The 15139-nt window shown below is 54.7% G+C and overlaps 7 protein-coding genes across 7 annotated transcripts; 5 read left to right on the top strand and 2 right to left on the bottom strand.

Annotated features, from left to right (window-relative positions):
- Positions 1-66: 66 nt before the first annotated feature.
- Positions 67-678, top strand: AYL99_01178 (hypothetical protein; the record flags this gene model as incomplete). Its single annotated transcript, XM_018832694.1, has 1 exon — positions 67-678. The coding sequence occupies one exon, from the start codon at positions 67-69 to the stop codon at positions 676-678; it is 612 nt and encodes a 203-aa protein (XP_018698573.1).
- Positions 679-1190: 512 nt separating this feature from the next.
- On the top strand, positions 1191-2621 carry AYL99_01177 (hypothetical protein; the record flags this gene model as incomplete). Its single annotated transcript, XM_018832693.1, has 3 exons — positions 1191-1256; positions 1307-1363; positions 1422-2621. 3 exons carry the CDS (start codon positions 1191-1193, stop codon positions 2619-2621), a joined length of 1323 nt encoding a protein of 440 aa, XP_018698572.1.
- Positions 2622-3450: 829 nt separating this feature from the next.
- Positions 3451-3963, top strand: AYL99_01176 (hypothetical protein; the record flags this gene model as incomplete). The annotated part of the gene is made up of 2 exons (XM_018832692.1): positions 3451-3485; positions 3549-3963. The coding sequence occupies 2 exons, from the start codon at positions 3451-3453 to the stop codon at positions 3961-3963; spliced, it is 450 nt and encodes a 149-aa protein (XP_018698571.1).
- Positions 3964-4304: 341 nt separating this feature from the next.
- On the top strand, positions 4305-6116 carry AYL99_01175 (lysine-tRNA ligase; the record flags this gene model as incomplete). Its single annotated transcript, XM_018832691.1, has 1 exon — positions 4305-6116. One exon carries the CDS (start codon positions 4305-4307, stop codon positions 6114-6116), a length of 1812 nt encoding a protein of 603 aa, XP_018698570.1.
- A 460-nt stretch (positions 6117-6576) lies between these two features.
- AYL99_01174 (hypothetical protein) lies at positions 6577-9498 on the bottom strand (the record flags this gene model as incomplete). Its single annotated transcript, XM_018832690.1, has 1 exon — positions 6577-9498. One exon carries the CDS (start codon positions 9496-9498, stop codon positions 6577-6579), a length of 2922 nt encoding a protein of 973 aa, XP_018698569.1.
- A 518-nt stretch (positions 9499-10016) lies between these two features.
- On the top strand, positions 10017-12935 carry AYL99_01173 (hypothetical protein; the record flags this gene model as incomplete). The annotated part of the gene is made up of 1 exon (XM_018832689.1): positions 10017-12935. One exon carries the CDS (start codon positions 10017-10019, stop codon positions 12933-12935), a length of 2919 nt encoding a protein of 972 aa, XP_018698568.1.
- Positions 12936-13541: 606 nt separating this feature from the next.
- Positions 13542-15122, bottom strand: AYL99_01172 (hypothetical protein; the record flags this gene model as incomplete). Its single annotated transcript, XM_018832688.1, has 1 exon — positions 13542-15122. One exon carries the CDS (start codon positions 15120-15122, stop codon positions 13542-13544), a length of 1581 nt encoding a protein of 526 aa, XP_018698567.1.
- Between the last annotated feature and the right edge of the window lie 17 nt (positions 15123-15139).

Here is a 15139-nt window from a genome sequence, read left to right as displayed (position 1 = left end):
CCCTCGGGATACCTTTCTGCACATCGATTTCAAACTCGACAGATCAGCGTAACAGCACCCCTCAAGATGCCAGAAGCGTTGGACCCCAAAGAAGTCAACTCCCGGACCGACCCCTCGGTCGCGAAACAATATGACCGCGGAACTCCCAAAGCCGACCAGTGGAAAGAACTGTACGAGCTCATTGACGGCAAAAAGATAAGCATGTTGAACACATACCGACAGGGGGTTGGCCCCGTTGGCCGCTCCATGGCCGTTGCCAAACGCTCTGGACCGGACATCTTGTACCTGGCGAACAAGAACTCGAGGAAATTTCAAGATCTGGAAAAGAACAAGGAAGTTCAGATTATCATCCAAGACAGCAAGACCCAGGACTGGATCTCCATCACCGGGACTGCCACGACGGCCAGCAACGACGATCCGAGGATCAAGGAGTTGTATAGCTCAGAAATCAGCGCGTGGTTCGGGGATTTGAAAGACGGTGTTCACGACGGGACCTGGAAGGATCCGCGAATGAGCCTGATAGAGATCCAGAGCAAGTATATCGTGTATTGGAAGAAGGAGGTGTCGAGCCTGGGGTTTTTGAAGGAGGTGGGTACTGCAGCCCTGACTGGTAGTGTGGCTCAGACTGGGGTGCATCGTGAGTTGACAGAGGAAGACATCCAAAAAGAGCGTGTGTGAGGGTCTGTGTAATTACAAACCTGGTCTCTTCGGTCTGTAGGTGTTAGTCAACCTCCTGTACGGACTCCTCGCTACAATGTATGAGCTAGTTGTTGAGTCGAATTAGGGGCTGTATGTGACGTGACGTGGCCATCGCTTGTCACAATAATAGAATCTCCCATGAATCCACGTGCTCCGGAGGCTGGTGGAGGATTGACACGGGCCAGAACGATGTCCAACCCCTTCACCGCCCTTGTTGGGCATCGAGGTGTTGAGGCGTCGAGGCGCGTTCAGGAGACGAAGTGGAAATGGAGTGGGTGAGTGACTTGGCTTGAAGCGGTTTAGTGCCTTGGCCCCGTCGCCTCGTATGGGCGGCGACGCGCTGGCGGTGAAAAGCCCAAAAAAGTGACCCCGTGGCCTCAGCTGCAGTTCAACCCACACCTGACTCCGACATACATTCCTGTAAAGGTCCCTTGTCCAAGTGGAAAACCCAAACAAACCACCAAATTGTTCGCATTGACCCAGTCGAGGAGATGCTGAGAGTTCCATCCCGCCAAAAGCCCACAGGGGCTCAGGCTGTTACCAAGGCAGTCATTCTGGTAAGACGGGCGGATCAAGAGTGGCAAAGAACTCGACTGAACGTACGCAGGTTGGAGGTCCCTCGCGAGGAACTCGTTTCCGGCCCCTGAGTCTCGACGTTCCCAAGGTAGGTCATGCATGGATCGACTTCAAACTCAACGGTGACTAACGAGAACCACCTCTAGCCGCTCTTCGATGTTGCAGGCCATCCCATCATCTGGCACTGCTTGAAGGCCGTCTCCAAGGTCCCAGACATCAAAGAGGTCATTCTCATTGGCTACTACGAAGAGAATGTCTTCCGTGACTTCATCAAAGACTCGTCCAGAGAATTCCCCCAGTTCAAGATCCAGTACTTGCGCGAGTATCAGGCGCTGGGCACTGCCGGCGGTCTGTACCATTTCCGTGATGCTATCTTGAAGGGCAAGCCCGACAGGTTCTTCGTGCTGAACTCGGATGTCTGCTGCTCTTTCCCCCTTGAGGCCATGTTGAAGCTCTTCGAGGAGAAAGATGCTGAGGCGGTCATCCTTGGCACTCGTATCAGCAACGATGCCGCCACCAACTTTGGTTGTATTGTGTCCGACGCCCACACGAAACGGGTTCTCCACTACGTCGAAAAGCCCGAGAGCCACATCTCCAATCTGATCAACTGTGGTGTGTACCTCTTCGCCACCGACGCCATTTTCCCCTCCATCAAGAGTGCCATCAAACGCAAGACCGAGCGCCCCCGGATGATCTCGTACCCTTCGTCAGAGAACCTCGACTCGTCCTTCATGGCCGAGCCCGATGAGGACGGAGAAAGGAATGAGGTGATGCGTCTCGAGCAGGACATTCTACCTGATCTGGCCGACAGCAACCGCTTCTTCGTCCATGAAACTAAAGATTTCTGGCGTCAGATCAAGACCGCTGGGTCTGCAGTTCCCGCCAATGCCCTGTACCTGCAGAAAGCCTTCCAGTCACAGTCAGACGAGATTGCGACGCCATCCGCGACTATCGTTCCCCCCGTCTTCATCCACCCAACTGCCCAGGTTGACCCGACCGCAAAGTTGGGGCCGAACGTGTCCATTGGTCCCAAGGCCATCATCGGTGCAGGCGCACGTGTCAAGGAGGCCATCGTCCTCGACGAGGCAGAGATCAAGCACGATGCCTGCGTTCTCTATGCTATCATCGGCTGGAACAGTCGTGTCGGAGCCTGGGCTCGAGTGGAGGGCACGGCCACTCCGGTCACCAATCACAGCACCACCATCATCAAGAACGGGGTTAAAGTGCAGAGTATCACCATTCTTGGCAAGGAGTGTGGTGTCGGAGATGAAGTGCGGGTTCAAAACTGCATCTGCCTGCCGTACAAGGAGTTGAAGCGTGATGTTGCCAACGAGGTCATCATGTAAGCCTGGTTGTGCGATTGTGACATTCGGGACACATAGAGGCCGGTACAGAAGCGATTGTTTTTGTGGGAGAAGCAGGCCATAGAGAAAAGGACCCAGGTTGTGTGTTATTAGGCCTCCTCCCACAGGCTCAAAGGACTTTGATGATTGGTTTCACGCGTGAAATAATGTACCAGTGCTCGAGCACTAGATTGTCTCTCCTGCATGATTGGTTCTCGTCTCCCCCTATCACGCAATCCGCCTCGAGACTGAGGTGAATAAATAGTAAGCACCCACTACTACAAATCAGGGCATGCAAGATGATATAAAGATACTCGACATCTGCCTCCCCCCCGCCCACACACAACTCTCCCGCCCTCTCTCTGTGGTTTTTATTCAATGCTCCCTCATCTCCTGGCCCGCCTATGCAACACCAGTGAGTAAGTTCTCGGCACACGGCAATTGTCGCGCGCAGGAATGTGGTGTGGACGGCAACACAAGCTCTGGGGCCTGAACGTCGTCGTCAGCACCGGGGAAGCCTTGCTGTGACCACCATTGACACAGGTCATTATGGGAACACCATGGATTTGGACACATGAAGCCACACTATGCACGATGAATTCGCAGAAACGGATCGAACACGCTGGCATCAGAAGCCTCTCGGACCAACGTTGGCCCGGTTTATCCCCTCGGAAGGACGCAACCATCCGAGATGAACTCTCGTCAATTGTCTGTTGCCTTGTTGACGTGACAGCTTGTTTCCTTTTTATAACAGCTTGGTCCATCTTTTGAACTCGGTTCACCTTTCTGACACAGTGTCGACGGCTACACATTGAGCAAAGGGCGAAGCAACATGGTGTACACGCTGACCGTTCCTGATCGCTACGGGTGAGTCCAGCGCAAAACAACTGAGTCTCTCACGCTTCGGATAGAGCTGACCGCAACTCGAAGCTATGTGGCCCTCATCGCTCTCGGGGCTATCCCCTTCCTCTCCTGGATGCAGGGCAACGTGGTGACCCGGTTCCGCAAGCCTGCTGGCGTCCCTTACCCGAACCTCTACGCCTCACACGAGCAGGCCAAAGAGAGCCAGGCCGCGTACAAGTTCAACTGCGCCCAGCGAGCGCACGGAAATCTCCTCGAGAACATGCCGCAGACCATGGCATACATGTTGTTTGCCGGTTTGGAGTATCCCACCGCCACCGCCGCCTTAGGAGCGGCCTGGGTCGTCTGTCGTATCGCCTTCGCTTATGGCTATATCAGCAGCCAGAAGAAGAATGGGTCGGGCAGGTATATCGGCGGCGGGTTTTGGTTGCTGCAAGGTGGACTCTGGGGCCTGTGCGTGGCCACGGCTCTGAAGATGCTTTGAGACGGGATGGTTCCCTTTTTGCAGAAAACTGGCGAGGATGAATGCCACGCCTCCCCGTCGTCAGAATGTGATGGTCAGAATCACTCTGCGCCGTGGATAGATAGACCTAAACCTCTTTGTACAGCGTTGATACGAATGCGTGCCCCTCGTCCTGCGTCCTGCGCAGGAACACGAGTCATGGAAGGACACGACCCCACACTAAGTGAGTCATTTTTCATGGGCATTTTATTTTGTGACTCTCCGGTCCAGCATTTCAACAGCCATCATCTCGACGGTTACACAGTCGTACATAATATCCTCCCTCTCTCCTCCCTCTCAGAACCTGTCGTTGACCCTTCATCATGGCAGACGCCACCGAGTCTGTAACGCAGGACACCGCCAACCTCCACCTCGACGAGGTCACGGGTGAAAGAGTGTCCAAGTCCGAGTTAAAGAAGAGACAGAAGCAAAGACAGCTGGAAGAGAAGAAGAAGGAAAAGGCCGCCGCCGCCGCTGCTGCTCCCCTCCAGGTGGAGAAGAAGGCCATGAAGGCCGAACTCGACGAGAGCAATCTCAACCCGAACCAGTACTTCGAGATCCGAAGTGGGCGCATCAACCGGCTGCGAGAGACCAAGGACCCCAACCCATACCCGCACAAGTTCTCGGTCAACACGGATCTGAGCAAGTTCGTCCAGGAATATGCCGACCTCAAGCCCGGCGAGCAGAAGAAGGAGGTGGAAATACGGGTCGCGGGCAGAGTCTATGTCAAGCGGTCCGCGGGCGCGAAGCTGGTCTTCTACGACATCAGGAGCGGCGGCACCAAGGTCCAAATCATGTGCCAGGCGCAGGAAGCGGCCGGCGACGTCTCCTTCGAGGCCCAGCACGAACACCTGCGGCGAGGAGACATCATCGGTGTCATCGGATACCCCGGTCGAACCTCACCCAAGAACCGTCCCAACGAGGGTGAACTGTCCGTGTTTGCGCGTCAGGTCATCCTCCTCACCCCGTGCCTGCACCAGATCCCCTCCGAACACTTCGGTCTGCAGGATGTGGAAACCCGCTTCCGCCAACGCTACCTCGACCTCATCATGAACGAGAAGTCGCGCAACATCCTCCTCACCCGCGCCAGGATCGTCTCCTACATCCGCCACTACTTCGACTCCAACGGCTTCGTCGAGGTGGAAACACCCATGATGAACTCCATCGCCGGGGGCGCCACGGCCAAGCCATTCAAGACCCACATCAACGAGTACCAGACGGACATGTTCATGCGTATCGCGCCGGAACTCTTCCTCAAGATGCTGGTCGTGGGAGGCATCGAGCGGGTGTACGAGCTGGGCAAGCAATTCCGCAACGAAGGCGCCGACTTGACGCATAACCCCGAATTCACCACCTGCGAGTTCTACGAGGCGTACGCCGACGTGTACGACGTGATGGACCGCACCGAAGAACTCGTCTCGGGCCTGGTCAAGGAAATCACCGGCGGCTACCAGACGACCTTCCACACACAGACCGGCGAGGTCTACGAGGTCAACTGGTCGCGGCCGTGGAAGCGCATCGACATGATCCCGGCGCTCGAGGAGGCCACGGGCGAGAAGTTCCCGCCGGGCGACCAGCTCCACACGACCGAGACCAACGAATTCCTCAAGCGTGTGCTCAAGAAGTGCAACGTGACGTGCCCGCCGCCCGAGACCAACGCGCGCATGCTCGACAAGCTGGTGGGCGAGTTCATCGAGGAGACGTGCATCAACCCGACCTTCATCACGGGCCACCCGCAGATCATGTCGCCGCTGGCCAAGTACCACCGGTCGTCTCCGGGCATCTGCGAGCGTTTCGAGGCGTTCGTGTGCAAGAAGGAGATCGTCAACGCGTACACCGAGCTGAACGACCCGTTCGACCAGCGCCTGCGCTTCGAGGAGCAGGCCCGCCAGAAGGCCCAGGGCGACGACGAGGCCCAGATGATCGACGAGAACTTCTGCACCTCGCTCGAGTTCGGCCTCCCCCCGACCGGCGGCTGGGGCATGGGCATCGACCGCATGGTCATGTTCCTCACCGACAACTACACCATCCGCGAGGTCCTGGCCTTCCCCTTCATGAAGGAGGAGAAGACCCCGCAGGGCGGCAAGGAGAATGCCGTCGCGGGGGAAGTCGTTGCCACCAGGCCTGCCCCTTAGAGCCCCGTTGTTGCTGTCGCTGTCGCAGTCGCTAAACATTGCCAAACCAAAACTGCGGCTTGTTGTGTGTGACGAGCTTTTTCTTCATCATCCCTCTCCCAAACCTTCCCCTCCCACTGAGGGTATTTTTCCTTTTCCTTTCCTGGAACGTGTGGGCGGAGCTGTCACGGGTATGTGCGCGCGCTTATTATGCTGATGGTCTACGAAACTAAGAGATGAATGACACATGAGAGAGAGGACAAATCCAAGAAAGGATGGATAGATAGAGGAACGTGTGCAGAACGAGTAAGATGAGATGGATATGCGTCTCCTTTGACGAAAGGAAGAGAAAGAGAGATAGATACCATCCCATTCATGTTTGGTACCAATGAGAGAAATAACACAATTCAATTCCCGCCAGACTACTTGGTGCTCCGCTAGCTACATAAATTAACTGCTTAGGTAGTAGTTTGGTTGAGGTCTACCATATCCTCTTGGCCACCATCTCGTATCGTCTGACTTTGTCAAAACTCTCGACCCCGGTGCCCTTTTCCTTGTTCTTCTTGTCCCTTTCCTCCCTCTCGCGCAGGGCTTTAAGGCCGGCGGGGTCGTCCTCGTAGATCCACCGGCGTTTGTCGTCGTCGACCTCGACGACACCCCAGCCTCCGACGCGCCGACCGCCGTCAACGTGGTAAATGGGGTTTCTCTCGCGCAGCTTCATCGACCGGTAGCGGGATCTCGCAAAGGCGAGGAGAAGCATCCCCAACACGAGCTTGCACGCCAGCAGGATTAAGAAGAACAGAAGGAATAGAAGGATGGTCGTCATGTGGGTCACGACGCTGGAGCTGGTGATGGCCGCAGGAATGGCTCGGATGATGTCGTCGACCGTTTTGGAGATCGCCGTGCTGGTGGTCATCGGCATGTTTGAGCGGGCCGCAGAGTAATGCTCGTGGATGCTGGCCAGGCTGGTCGATGAACTCGGCGAACTTGACGGGACCCAGGCTGCCATGAACATCTGATATGTTTGAACGGTGGCTCGGATCAAGAGGCAGCTCAACGGGATGACCGGCAAACCCAACCGCTTGGTGAGGTTTTGGTCGCCGAAAGCGTTTGTGTAATAGTCCTTTGCCAAAACGTCCAGAAATCGGTCGTATATTGCAGGACGGGTGTTGTTAAACTTGTTGATGTAGGCGTGTTTGAGCCAATCGACCAACATTTCAGAACCGAGCACTGCCAGAAACGGGCCGAGCACCTGACTGACAGCTGGCGCGTACGATGTTATCGTGTTGACCGCTGCCGGTAACAGAGTAAATGATTTCGGAAGGATCGAGCTCACCGATCTCGGAGGAAGAGCGCTGGTAAATAGAATGCTGCTATTCGTAGTCAATGGAGACGCCGCTGTTGCAGTCGATGCTCTGGTAAAAACGCTTAATCCTGCACTTAATCCTCCGGTTTCCACGATGTTGCGGGATGCAATAATGACCAGCATGTGCCAAAGTTGGAAGCGTTCGACCACGTCGGCACAAGTCAACTGAAAAAGGTTCTCCTTCTCAAACTTTTTGAAGACGGTGGATTTGATCTCCACAAACTGGTTTGACAACAGCAGTGTGATGAGGGCGTTCGAATATGAGTTGACAGCCACGTTGAGCGTGATGACTTGGTAGAACAGGGCCGTAGAATGGATGACGGTATAGATGAGTGCCAGGACGAACAACCAGAACGGCCGTAGAATCTTGCTGTGGCCATCTGGCTTGCGTTCGAGCGCTTCCTTGGAAAATAGGCATTCGAGGACGTCCTGTCCTATTGCGGAGAAGAGCCTGTCACAGACCTCCAGAAGATTGTAAATGACATATAGCTTGATGGCGGCTTGACCGCGAATCCAATGGTACATCCGGCTAGCATCAAGCCTAAGAAGGATGATACATGTGCAAATGATCAGGAGCCCTTTGAGCATGTCCGCTTTATCATCGGGAAGCAACGCCGACGGCACCGACTTTGTTCTCTGATGCTGTTTCACCTGCCTGCGATTTTGTGCTGCAACAGGCTGGGCAGGTTTGCCTTCGCCGACGTCAGAAGCCGAGGGTTTCCGCGTAGGAGCGGATACGAGACTGCTCCTGCGTCTTTTCCACATTCGTCCAGTTCCGTTGTACACAAAATTGAAGACAAAATGCACTTCACTCATGAGGTTAATGCACCACGATTTGGCCAGAATGTAAAACGATTTGAGGAGTCTGAGCGGTAGAATCGTGAAAGTATAAAGCCATGAATCGAGACATGCAAGAGTCCCGAACCAAAGGACACTCTCGAGGTACATGGGCAGCAGCAAGAAGTTCGTCAGTCTCTCGATCTTGACCCGCGAAGACTCATATGGAAAGTCGCTGTTAGCGGACCGGTGGATGTACAGTTGGGAGGGTCGTTGTGAGGACAGTTCAAGTTGGAGATAAGTCGGGATTGACAAGGGCGGCAACGGAATTGACGCCGGCATAGGGGACGGGAGAGGTCTGCCTGAAGACGAATGTCTTCTTCCTCCAGTTCCATCAACCTTTACGCCTGTCTCAGGTATCTTCAGAGTTGGTCGTGGGCCGATTCTATCGTGCCTCTGAGGAGACAGAGGGCTCTTGATGGAGCCGGGAGTGGATAGGGCTCTTTGTGGGGGGTAGGGTCTGGGTGAAGGACTGCCTGTAGATTGCAACAGTTGGTTACTGGTCTCGATTGTGAGGTTACGACTTCGTCTTGTCCCCGCAGTGTCAGATTGCCTCAGCGTGCTTGGTTCTGCCTTTGGAGTAGAAATCAAGACATCTTCATTGGGGGACTCAGGGAGTTGGTCGGCGACGGGTAGGGCGGTGTGAGGGCTTAGCTCATCGTTGGAGACCGGTGGCGGTGGTTGTGAATCATCAAGACGGACAGGAAGAGAGTCCACGGCAGTCGTCGGGCTGTGAGATTTATCTGGCGATGACTTGTACACGATTCCTCCATTTTGTTCGACTCCCAATCCATTTGGATGTTCTGCGATATGCTCCAGAGCCAATTGACCCAACTCCACAGCTGGAGGGAGGGAACAAGCTGGGTCTTCTGATACGCCGTTCAGCAACGTGTTTGTAGATGTTGTACCTCCCACCACATGAACATAGTCCACGTCGACAAGCCCAGTGGTGGTGTCCTCAACTCCATTTTGTGTTTCAAGACCGCTGCTTAGACCCTCGTCTTGTCGAAGTGGTGTGTTACCGGACTCGGAGGAACTGTTGTTCTGTCTCGGCGGGATTCCATCTCGAACATTCTTTCGAATCGTAGGGGAAGGAACCGGTGACGGGGTATTCTGAGAATTAGGGGGCGTAAGTGGTTCTCGACCAGCGAAGTGATAGTGGTCACCATTCACGACGGCTGCGACGGTTGGCCCTTCCATGATGAACAGGAGAGGGAGACGTGGCAGACACGAAGCCAGCCATGCTGCTGTGCCCTCGAAAACAAGAAGAACAGGATCGTCTTGGACTGGTCGCAGGTCCCGTTGGAAGTCCAATGTCTAAACTGTCATCCCTGCGTGTCTGTTAGCAGTCGATATAAGTCGAGAGACAACCAGTCTGTCCTCCTGCGCTGCGGAAGGGAAGATGTCGCCAAATCACTTAAGTCCGCACTAATTCCGGGACAACCGCCACAGCCACACACGTGGCTACACAACGGCAGACAACGACCAGGTGACGCCTTGACGATCATCTTGTCCCGTGTACACCGTGCCAACTTTTTCGAGTCTCTTGCAATTACCACTATCTATGAAGGAGAGAGACCGTGCTATCCAGGCTGACAGAAGATCCAGTGGCCTCCAGGATCGCTCTCGTTGGGCTTCCTGTCACCAGTCCACTCGACGGCTATGTCCAGAACCTCCTCGTTCCGGTGTTCCAAGGGTCTAGGCAATAGTCCGATCTGATGGATCAAGAACAGTTCAGCGGCTGGAGTCCCCCTCGAGACGACCTCGATGGTCTGATCTCAGGGTTTGATGCGTCTAATACCATACCAGATGTCGACAGGACCGCCTGGAGTGAACAAGGCACTGCAACGTCCTCTCCTCATCACTCACGCTATCTCGAGCCTGCCTCCCCAGGAATCATCAGATCGCCGCTTCAACAGCCCCCCAGCTCAGTCCCCAGCTCAGTCCCCAGCTCTAGACCAGTCGCTCAGCGAAGGACAGCGTCTTCAAATCAAATCTCTGGCTTGGCCTATGGGGAGCAACCTCCCCCCATCTCCTTCGAGCCTCCTCTTCGATCGATATTCGTCTCCGGACCGCCTACGGCTTCCGTCTCCGCGAACACGGCTCTGGCCTCTCTGAGCGCTGCAGCGTCCTCGAACAATACCGTTTCGTTGGCGGCGTTGACAAGCGCTGGCGGAAGTCGACGTCCTAATATCAAGGCTGGGGACACCACGCCGACTGCTTTGCCCGGAGCCTCGAGCAGTCGACATCATTTGATCAACCCCGAAAAGGATGGCGATGACCCCACGGCAGGCGCAACCAGCAACAGCTTTGACCCTGACTCTGTCAATACCTCGACGACCCTTGCTCGTCTGTTCATCACAAGCGACACAACGAGTCCTGATCCCACATCCAGAGTCAGTTCCCACATCCGAACCGTGTCCGCTGCCAGCCGAAGTCTAGGTGGTACCGCAACTCTCACGGGCCATCTCTTTCGCCATGGATTCGAGGAAGGCCGCCATTCCGACATCACTGTGAATGCTTTTGGCCAGAGTTACAGACTTCATAAACTGCTTCTCGACCGCGTACCTTATTTCTCGTCTGCATTCTCTGGGTCTTGGGCAGAGAGCACAGCGCGAGAGATGACAATCCCGTGCGAAGACCTCGATCCCTACATCACGAAAAACGCTTTCGAGCTTGCCCTGAAGAGAATATACGGAACACAGTTTCCTGTGCAGGAAGAAGAAGAAGCCATTGGGCTGTTCGCTACAGCATGTTGGCTGGACATGCCTGACCTTGTGGATTCTTGTGTCGACTCGATCCTTCGACAGATGCAGCCAGCTACCCTTCACAGCTTGATTAAGCTAGTAACTAACAATTACTACGGGAAAGCTGGAGATCGCATCCTCGCTTCTGCCAAAGCCATGCTGTGCAAAGAGGGCTGGGAGATGCCGTATGAGTATTGGGACGAGATTCCGGCTGAAATCATTCGCGAGATCGTTGGTGGGGATCCCTTCTTCGTCCCAAGCGAGTGGGAGAGGTGGTACCTCGCTTTGAAGCTGTTGAATCGCCGACTAAAGGCCAAAGCCATCGAAGGAGGGCTAGTCTCCCCAAGTGGTCGATACCTGTACCCCAAACCAACAAGTCTGCGATTCTTTGCCGTGAGATTTGATGCCCCTTATAGGATAACTGGACACAATAGGTATGTTTCCGAGAAGGACGAGGCTTGGGTGGCGCTGTACACATCTCCGGAAATCGCTCCACTGCTTGTCCTGCTGGACGAGGGAATTCACTATGTTCATCTTCGCTTCGAACAACTGCAGCAAATCCGGACGCAGAAGGACATTCTTGGAGTTCCAGTACTCCCAGAAAAGGTCATTGGAGATGCTTTATGGATGTCGATGGAACTGCGACAGAAAGTTCTCAATGCCCGGGAAACTGACGAGACACTCGGACTGAGTGAGGTAGCCGAAGACGTTGAGGACCTCGAGGATCATGCTGAGCAAGCATCGGTCCACAAGAAGGGAAAGTCACGAGATGATGGCCCAGCCGACCCGAACGAAGTTCCTGCAGAAATGGAGTCTGGCTCTTGGGATGGCAACGGTAAACCTCGAAAATTCTGGATTCCGACTAACGATGTCTCGTGTGTGATGGGGGGCACTCGAGAAGCTTGTGTAGCCGCCAACTCTACGAGCGTTGCAGAGTGGAGCACGCATGCCGCCAGGTTATCAGCGAGCCTCGAGCCCACTGATGTCGCCTGGGCTCTCGACTTCACAAGTGGCAACGTTATGGACAGCGGCAGGCCTCCCTCCAGAGGATACTCGCCGACGTCCGCGCCCCGTTTCAGCTATTACCCTCCATTTCGGTTTTCAGCGGAGTTCCCAAGCCCGCGGACACTCAAGGAAAAGAAACGGGTCTATTCCCACACGGTTTGGTATGCGGGGAGTCTGTGGAATCTTTATATCCAGCGCGTCAATAACTCCAAAGTCCAGCAATTGGGCATATACTTGCACAGGGCCAAGGATAAAGACCCGTGTGAAGACCCTCTTGCCTTGTGGATGTCTTCCACTGTGGACGATCGCATTGGGCAGCTGGAGCGGGAGATGCTGCTTCGGAAGAACGAACGGCGGAATCGGAGTTGGCACGTCAATGAGCCCGTTCGTGGGTCGGCAGTTGAGCAGGAGGATGCATCAGCCGAGTCGACACAAGAATATGACAGTTCAAATCCGCAGATGACGGAAGGCGAAAGAGTGACTTTGCGCCGGCGGACGGCCAAGTCGGTACAAAAGACTTCACAAACCCCCCAAGCTACAGGCATCCAATCCACCGACTCCTCTCCTCCAGACGGCCTGATGCTCGACTCGGATGAAGAGGATGCAGAGCTGTTGCGAACCAACAGGAAATACAATGTTTCGGCAATGCCACCTTACATGGATTCGCGTCCGACGATCCGAACATATTTTAAGATCTACTCACCCAGCAAGGGCGGGCGACTTTTGAGCATTTATGAGAGCGCACCAGACAAGTTTGATGTCAGCAAGAGTTGGGGATGGAAGAGCAGCCAAATGCAGCTCGATGATGGGATCGGTGGATGTGTAACGACGAAGTCTAGCAAGGACGGGAAGTTGAGGTATATGGTCGTCATTGGCAACATCTAAGCCACCTGGGAGGGCGTTTGCATTTTAAGCATTCATGTAGCGTTCGAGATTACGAGTTATGGATTTCAACGAGACAAGCAAAGGAGCGTCTAGCAAGCTGTGAAGGGGGGCCGTTGAGCACGGCCTTCTTGATTATTCAATACAGACACAATACCTTTTTCGGGACAATCATCAAAGGCCCATCATTCGCTCTCTACTTGACACTGACGAAAGAAAGTCGTTGGGCGTCAAGCCGCATTGAGCTCATTATATCGAACTCGACCAAGGCTGATACAGAAGCAATGTTGTAGTACCACAATCAAGTATAAGTCGCTTGCTTATGTAGGAACACTCGTACAGGAAGCGATCGCGTAACACTTACCGTCGACATATATGCATACTTCCCTCCCCTCGTACGAGCGAGAGTTGGTGGATGGTGGCTCGTGTAGTTGTAGTTGCAGTTGACAAATGCATGGACAGTGGGAGATGCGGAGATGTAAGATCCGGCGGAAGACGGAAAATTGAATGATTCGGCTGCTACAATTAATTAACAGCCGCTAGGAGAAGTGTAACCTAAGAGTATTATCTCTCTGCCTTTCCTCGGCAAGGAAATGCTTCCAGCTGAGGTCAAATTATCCGGATCTCCTGCATCCTTGCTCCATGGTTGGTGAGGAAGGTAGGTACTCTTGCCACAAGGTGGTGTCTCTCATTCTTCGGTTCGGTCGCGTTCAACTCGGCCTTCTGCGCCTCGGTCAAGGGAAACTCGGCCATCCCAAATCGACGATACGCGCCAGTCGGGCTGTCACATCGCTCCAGCACCAAGGCCTGGTAGCTTGGCCGGCCGTGATGCGCTCGGGGGGAGTCCAAGAAGACGCAGACGACGTCTCGTTCTTCGGACGTATGGCCCTCGGGTGCTTTGCAAGCGTCCAAGAAGACAGTACCCTGACAGTCGGCGTTGATCACCACCCACGCTTCGAGGGCCGAGAGCTCTCGGGCCAATTGCACCTTCGGATGGTAGAGCTCAAGTGTGGCCGCGACGGCCGGTGCTTGGAGGAGAAGAGAGGCCGACTCGAGTTGACCATAGACATCATGGCCGCTGCGGGGCTGAACGTGCACGTCCAAAATCTTCGAGAACGAAAGTCGGCTCTCGAGACGAAACTGTACACGTCCCTTCACGGAAGCCCAGGACCAGCTGGGTGCCACGTACTCGACTGGCCGCGAATGCGTGGGAGTTGCGGACTGCCTCAGCGCCGACTCTGTAGCGGCTGAGCGAATTTGCGGCGGTGATCTGGATGCATAATCGGCGATGACGGCTGAAGTTTGCGTATCATATTCACTGGGCTCATCTGCGGAACACCATAACAAGCAGCCGGGGAACGCATTTGCCCAGAGCCCGGCGTAATAGTCTCCCAATTCCTCGGACTGTAGTTGTCTTGCCACAGCGGAGATTGCGAGTAGCCTGTCGGCATCTTTGGTCAACTTACAGGCGGAGTAAGTTGCAATAATCTGCTTCCATCTGTCCCAAGCAGAATTCCCCGTCAAGTTGTATATACCCGTGTTCTCCCTCCTCGGTCGGTGGAAATCCTCCTTGAGAGTACGACATTTCTCGCCCACGAGGGCGTTGGTGGCATTTCTCATCCACCCGCACTCGCAATCTGATCCAGTCCTGCACTCCCATACCAACTCGTCCGCGGTGAAATGCAGGACGCGGCTGGCCAGCAGTCGCTCCTGAAAGCACCACGCCCGCTCGAAGACAACGTTTCTGGCGGCCATTTCCTGCGAATTGGGGACGCGAACCATGCCGTTGTCGCCCCTCGGCATGAAGAATCGATGGGAGACACCGATACGTGATAGGTCGTTGAAGAGAAGCTCTGGGCCATCAGCTGCCTTACGAAAACGAGCGAAGGATCCGCGTGTCGAGCGAGCGGGGATCTTCTTGGTGGGATGTCGTGGCTTGGTGAGAAATCCGGAGACAGTGTTGATCGACGAGTCGGCGGAAATGACCAACACAGCATTCTGATAGATGTCGGGCATTTTCCGCAGCTGGACAAACAAGTCATCTGTATCTTGGATGATGCAAAGTGAGTCGATCCAGAGGTATCGGTAATTCAGGCTCCGTGCAACTGTGGCTGCGTCCTGAAAGGTTGCCGGCAGGGCCTCCCAAGCGATCTGGCGCAGCCCATTTATCATGTTCGTGCTCGTGGTCATCATGCTATTAGTTGCCC

This window comes from Fonsecaea erecta (assembly GCF_001651985.1).
Source record: "Fonsecaea erecta strain CBS 125763 chromosome Unknown Scaff1, whole genome shotgun sequence".
Lineage (NCBI taxonomy): Eukaryota > Fungi > Ascomycota > Eurotiomycetes > Chaetothyriales > Herpotrichiellaceae > Fonsecaea > Fonsecaea erecta.
Note: the sequence above shows the minus strand (reverse complement) of the source record. Positions and strands in the feature narration are given on the sequence as shown.